Source organism: Solanum stenotomum, unplaced genomic scaffold (genome assembly GCF_019186545.1).
Source record: "Solanum stenotomum isolate F172 unplaced genomic scaffold, ASM1918654v1 scaffold10289, whole genome shotgun sequence".
NCBI lineage: Eukaryota > Viridiplantae > Streptophyta > Magnoliopsida > Solanales > Solanaceae > Solanum > Solanum stenotomum.
In genome coordinates, this window is record NW_026021000.1 from 47,128 (window position 1) to 54,238 (window position 7,111).

General features: G+C 34.9%; 1 protein-coding gene across 1 annotated transcript; it reads right to left on the reverse strand.

Annotated features, from left to right (window-relative positions):
• Positions 1–183: 183 nt before the first annotated feature.
• On the reverse strand, positions 184–5,698 carry LOC125849753 (sec-independent protein translocase protein TATC, chloroplastic). The gene is made up of 4 exons (XM_049529723.1): positions 5,350–5,698; positions 2,432–2,739; positions 1,132–1,422; positions 184–546 (listed from the first exon to the last, which is right to left on the reverse strand). The coding sequence occupies exons 1-4, from the start codon at positions 5,594–5,596 to the stop codon at positions 337–339; spliced, it is 1,056 nt and encodes a 351-aa protein (XP_049385680.1). The 5' UTR covers positions 5,597–5,698; the 3' UTR covers positions 184–336.
• Between the last annotated feature and the right edge of the window lie 1,413 nt (positions 5,699–7,111).

Consider the following 7,111-nt stretch of genomic DNA (forward strand, 5'->3'; position numbering starts at 1 on the left):
CACAAATTTTTTTATTTTTTTTTTGGTCTCTGAAATGTTTTTCCTTTTACTTCATATCTGAGGCCAGAAAGAAAATATAATGCAAACTCGTGACTATTTTCTTTCATATATTAGTGAAAAGATCCAACATAATGACTTTGGGAATGGAGTGTCAGCTAACCTCCTAATTATACACATTGAACAGTGACAACAGCAAATGATTCAAAAAACAGATCATATATCCTCTACTCAGGTGTCCTTTATATGCTACATGAACCTTGGATCCCTATGCTGTATGCATGATCATATTCTACTACTTCTTGGTATATCGATGCAAAGAACAGAAGCCGCAATCGCTCATCGCCCAGAAAGCTTAACCATCCATGCTCCACCCAAGTAAAGACCCAAAAGGGGCCCAGCTAGAAGCATTTGAGTAAGGGGATCAGTTGATGGTGTGAGCACTGCAGCAGCAACGACAGCACCTACCACCACGTATCTCCAAATCGACAGCATTTGATCTCCCGACACAAGACCAGTTTGTCCCAGAAGCAGTTGAATGACAGGAACCTGTACAAGAGATGCATTATAGAGTTGCCTATTGGATTAAAGCAATTTGGATATCATGAGGATGCTGATCAACATCATACAATAGTGTGTATTCACAAATATTTTCACTAAGATGGAGACCATGCTATAATCTTGACTGCTTCACCACTGAAAATCATCATTCTCACTTGTTTAAGCGCACCTCTATTCCACCAGGTACTTATTACCTCCGACCAGCACATTTACTAGGTAACTCTGTCCATCAAAGCTTAGGTAGATGAGAAGAAATCGCCTAACATTTTTTCTTTCTACTGGATTTGAATTATGAATTTCAGTCACTTCATTGCCTGCTAGGCCACAACATTGGGTGCTTAGTATTTGGTATACTCGCTTCTATTTTCATCCCAAAACATTGTTCAATTATGGTCAAGGTGCTTATAAGCAAGCATTAGTTACAAGTCGAACCAACCAAGAACACAAAAGTGAAGTATGGCCAAAGGTTTAAGAAGCTCTAGATTGAAAAACTAAATTTCTTACCACTAAACTGTTTATCATGAAGCATGTTCTTATATACTCATGCAGAAAAGAAAACAGTACAAGCCAAACCTGGAAAGACAATCCTGTACTGAACATGAGTACGAGCACAAATTCGAAGTATTGATCAATGGACCAAAAAGATTCCACAGCCCCTTCTGCATAATTAACAAAGAAATTCAAGGCTGCTGGAGTGAGAACCAAGTGTGAGAAAACAATGCCGGCGTAGAAAAGCACAGAGGATCCAAGGACAATTGGTGCCAGGAATCTTCTTTCTGACATTGTTAAACCAGGAAGAACAAAGGCTATGATCTCGTAGAGAATCACAGGAGCTCCTAAGAGAAGGCCACTATATCCTGAGACCTACATCAAAAGTGTGAATAGTATTGTTAATAAGATGAACATGCCATAGTAGTAAGAATTACAATATTAAAGTTGATCCCAACAACACAAAAATCATGTCATTGTGACCAACTCTAATCTGAGGTTTGAACTTTTTGTTTAATCATTAGTTTCCTCGATATATTAGAGAAATAATTTTAAGTAAACATTTAGAAGTTCCATGAATGAATATAGCTATTATAAACATATTTTTAGGCTAAGCCAATAATAAACACATTATAGAATTAAGAATCAGAAGATGCCAACTTAATACTTCAGTAATAGAAGATTAATGTGAGAGAGAGAGAAAAAGAGCACTTCAGTACTACAAGTCCCATGAGTTAAAGTATTCAATAAAACAGTCTAGCTTGTTGGATTCCTTTTTCAAACATCACCAGCACCGATTTACTATTTTTATTAGTATGCCAACTGGTCCCAACTTTCCGATACCAAAAATAGCAAAACACTGTGTTCCATAACTTCCATTTCTTTGACATATTCAGCATACGCTATCTGAACACCCGCATCTATGTATAGGTACATTAACTACTACTTGCATTTAAATGTAATTACCAGTTTGACTCATACATGATTTTGAAGATGAAAACATTGACATTGCAATAGCATGCACTTTAAGGTGAGGATTAGTTTAATGCAAGTGGATAGATTACTTGCAGGTTTCTTTAGACATCAAGATGTGTTAAAAGAGAGCAGTTGAAATTTTACAAACTGTAAGGGGTAAGATACTCACTATAAATGTTAATTATTTTGTAATGGTTCGAATATAAATTATGACATTCAATCGAAAGGAAGTACATATTTGATATTTCAGCATAACAAGCCAGATATCAGGCACAGCGAACAAACTTTTAATCCTTAAAAAGCACTTTAACATGAGATATCTCTACCTAGTTCACGGAAAAAGGTTCACCGTGGTTAAATGGTTAAGGAAAGAGTGGCAAAGGAGATTTAATTAAAGATGCATTCTTACTTTTAAAGTAGTGAAAAAGAACTCTCCTGGACCTAGTTGCAAAAATCGAACACCTTGTGCTAGAACAGGGGCTTCAAGAATCAAGATAAGTTCTTTTGAGAAGGCAAAACATCCCACTATAGCAGCACCAACGGCCAAAACAGACACAAAGAGTCTCTGACGCAACTCCTCCAAATGATCAAATAGAGTCATTTCTTTATCATCTGGTAGGAGCTCTTTATTAGGGTAAAGGAAATCATAAACAACACTCCCTTCACTATCCGATTCACCGTTCTTAAATATACTCTCGCTTGAGCCATCACCGACATCTGGATTTCAAAAATAAATGCATTATTACAATCTCCTTGATCAAAAATGCATTATTACAATCTAAATACATGATTTTTTTTGCAGTCATGGACAATCACCAATACAGCACAACGAGACAGAGGATAAAAAAAAAGAACAATTTTATATATAATAAAGGTGATGTTCTGGAGACTTGCATCATACAAGTGTTGAATAGTGCACAGACGACTGTACGCCCACAAAATAAGCAAAGTATCTATACGAAAGGGAACTAGTAAACTAACAATTTTGTGCACATTCTTTCCTAAAAAGAAGAATGTGAAGTTGTTTTCAGCAGACATTAGACAGTTCAATTTGTTCTTCCCCTATGCAACACTCTCACTTTGGCACGGCATAACAATTTGCTCTTGCCAAAATACATTAACATACATATATACATATTATTCCCTGCGTCCCAATTCATGTGAACCATTAGATTGGCGCATAGTTTAAGAAGAAAGGAAGACTTCTACAGCTTGTGATCTAAAACAAACGTTAGACATTTGTGTGTCTATAAATCATTTTAGTAAGGGTAAAGCCGTAAAGGGCAATTTTTTATTTATTTTTTATTTTTTTTTCCATCGGACTGGGTAAAACCTGAATTAACCGTGGTGCACTTGCGGGAAACTCCTTGCCGAGGGCCTGTGCACCCNGATTGGCGCATAGTTTAAGAAGAAAGGAAGACTTCTGCAGCTTGTGATCTAAAACAAACCTTAGACATCTGTGTGTCTATAAATCATTTTAGTAAGGGTAAAGCCGTAAAGGGCAATTTTAAAGTTAAGTTGTTTCTAATTATAGAAAGGTGCATTCTTTTAGGGACCAAAAAGGAAAGGGTGTCGCAAAAATTGGGACAGAGGGAGTACTACATTAGGGAAATTTACTTCTCCAGAAAATTTTAAAAAAAAGTGTTTATATAAAATGACTAAGAAGTGAAGAAAATGTGCATTTTCTCACATTTTCATAGAAAAAGATATGCATACTCACATTATTGACTTAGGACAAGGGGAGCAATTTCATTAATTTACAAGGTGCATCATATTCCTGTCAGTCACAAACAGAAATGTGTATTGCTATCAGCAATTTAGTTAACCCTATTAGTACAGGGGAATGAACCCTCAAGTGCTCCCGTGGACACATGGAAAGAAAGAAATAAAATAATTGTTTAAGGAACTCTTACAAAAAGCTATTACAATGCTGGTTCAGGGGGTCGGGGACTCAACAAAACAGCATACAGTATATCGACAACTAACCCTGGAGCTACTTCGCTGGACTGTGGATAGGAAGAAACATCAGAGCTTCTGGAAAAATGAAAATGTACTTAGACTCAAGTACAAATGCCTCATTTTTGCCTTCTGGTTTAATACAACTGATGTAGATGAAGCAGAAACCTTGTTAGGCTTCCTCAGCTCATTACAAACACTGATGACACCCCCCCCCCCCCACCTTTACTTTATGCTGGGGAGAACATATATAATAATATGACCCTTACTTACCAAGAAGAACGGAAAGAGAAAAAAGCACAGTTGAAGGAACTCTTAGAACCACTAGAGATTTGAGACTGAAAATCCCCTTTTTCCTTTCACTTCCTGATAGTGATGTAAGTATTAAAGCAGGATGCTAAAATTTTCAATAGATGCGGAATGGATTAAAGGGTTTAAGGTTAATAAAGTTAACATGGAAGTTGTGGAGATCTCCATATACTATGGAAAGAACAACATAATCCATAAATATGGAAAGAATTTGTATGTATACAAACATCAAATCATACCTCTAATGGACTACACTTAATAATGAAGGAAAAAAGACTAGACTACATAACATAACCTTTTGCCAAGGTGTAACTACACTTTGCACTTGCTGCTTAAGAAGAAATCTTTTTTATTCAATAGACATTAAATTACTATCAAAAGATTTCTTTTCAAACACGAACCTTAATCTTGGATGAAAGAGCTCAAGCTAACAAGTTACAACCAACAACAACAGATAACTAGTGAAGTTATAGGAAGGATAACAAACCTGAAGTTCAATAGCCATAATTATTAATTTATACAACTACTTAACTCAATTGCTAAAACACAAGCATATACCAAATATCACTCTTGCTCAGCATACCCCAAAACCAAATCTTTCCAAGATCTCCATTTTATAGTCTTACCATCAGAGCAATCATTTCTATGATACATACGAATGATTAGATATGACAACGGAAAAACAAGTCCTTTCAGAACATTTGCAGCAAATGAAGAAAAATAATTAGCTAAAGGACCAATATGATTAAACATACACCTTTATAAAACTACCCATATCAGAGAACTCCAGAAGACCATTAAAAGCTCAATCTTTTACATAATAAACCATAAAACAAGCATAAAGGACCAATCCAATTAACTATTACACCTTTATGCAAAACACCATATCAGAAACTCAAGAAAATCAGCAATAAAGATCCATAATTAGCTAATGGAACAACACAGTTAACTGCTACACCTTTATACAAAATACCCATATCAGAAAACTCAAGAAAACTATTAAAAGCTCAATCTTTTACACAATAATCATTTGGGTATTTCTCTTTTGTGTTTATTTCTTACCAGGTCTATCTTCAAGCGCTGAACCAAGACTACTAGCATTTGCTCCACTAATTTCGCTCTGTTTCTCTATGGAATCTTCAACGGCAGAGCAAACAAGTCTGCTGAACTTTTTGATGTATCTTCTGCTAGAAAGATTCAATTTTGGCCTTGTTGGGTTGATATTCAGAGAATTTCTTGAATTTAAGCATTTGAAACAGTGAGTTTGAGTCAGGTGAAGATTTGAGATGAGAGCACTTGAACTTCCCATCTCTTTTCTTTCTTTTTTTTCTCTTTGATTTGGTTTTGTTGTGGTGATATTCTTCAGAAGAAAATTGTGTCTGAATTTGGCTTTGAGGGGATGATTGGTCCTTACTGGTCTTTGCTAAAAGATATCTTCAGATCCTGGTGTAACCTAAAAATGTAAATAAAGTAACGTGTTTGCTAATAAATTGCATAGTACTATTTTATTTCAAGAAAAAAAATAATGTTCACATGTTCTTTGATATAAAATAAAAAATAAGTGAGATTGAGATGGTTCGGATACGTGAAGAAGAGAGTGTGTAGATGTCCACTGAGGAGGTGAGAGAGATTAACTATGGTGAGATTTAGTAGAAGTAGAGATAGGACGAAGAAGCATTTGGTAGAAATAATTAGCCCTGTCTCCCGATTCTGAAGACACGACCTTATATAGAAAGTTATTGAAGTTGCAAATATGGTGTAGGTAACACATGATACGAGGTGCACTTGTATTTTGACTATAGTCTAATGTTTGCAATAACTTATAAAATTATTGACTATCATCTAACGTTTTTCATATTTTTTTTGTAATTTCCTCAAAATATTCTCTAAAGTGATCTAAAATTCCATAAATAGCAAAAACAATTAAAAATAGAACAATTTTCACATATAACAAACACAAAATTATATTTGTATAATATAACTACAGTTTGCATAATTGCGTTCCATAACAAACTTTGGCTATTAATGTGTATATTTCGCTATACATATATACAAAAGAAGCAATTGTATAATTTGTTTCGGTATACATATACAAAAGAATCAATTGTATAATATGTATTTGTATAAAGCGGGAAAAGAGAAAGAGATAGAAGAAAACTGGGCAAGGGAAGATCTGTTTTTGTATAATCATAAGTGCATAGGACAAAAATATATGTATTTGTATTTGTATATACAATGTTCTCTCACTGTATACAAACACAAACACAATGCATACATTTGTGTTGGTATAAAGTGAGAGAGGTGAGTGAGAGTGGTGAGTGAGATCTGGGAGAGGGAAACGAAAATATATGTATATATACAATTTTCTCTCGTTATATACAAACACATTTTATACATTTGCGTTTGTATAAAAGCGAGAGTGGCGAGCGAGATTCACCAGGGAGAGAGGTGAAATAGCAACAGTTTGCTATGGGGTATAATTAAATTAAACTATGGTTATGTCATTTAATTTAAATTAATAATTTGCTATTATATACAATTTTCCCTTAAAAATATTTATCATTTATTAAACAGTTATCTGGAAAAAAAAATTAAAGTAGTCTGCTAAATCAGCCCAAAACCTCTTTGGGCAACAGGCCCTCTCTTCTCAAAAAAAGACCCAGGCCCAATCCAAGGGGTATCTCTTGCCGCTAGCACAAAAAGATCCTTCACTCTCAGTCCTTTTTTTTCCCGCCAAATTTTCTTGTCTACCATTTTTCTGTCCCAAAATTCCCTCTGTGAAAATCTAGCAAAAATGGGTGTTGAAAATCCAGCAGAACAAGGT

What these genes read in the sequence shown, in the direction of transcription:
- LOC125849753 (XM_049529723.1), bottom strand. Translation starts at nt 5,596, where the DNA reads ATGGGAAGTTCAAGTGCTCTCATCTCAAATCTTCACCTGACTCAAACT. An exon ending in TCTTTTTCACTACTTTAAAA is followed by an intron (nt 1,423 to 2,431) that starts GTAAGAATGCAT and finishes CTTTTGATGTAG; the next exon opens with GTCTCAGGATATAGTGGCCT. An exon ending in GTACAGGATTGTCTTTCCAG is followed by an intron (nt 547 to 1,131) that starts GTTTGGCTTGTA and finishes TCTCTTGTACAG; the next exon opens with GTTCCTGTCATTCAACTGCT.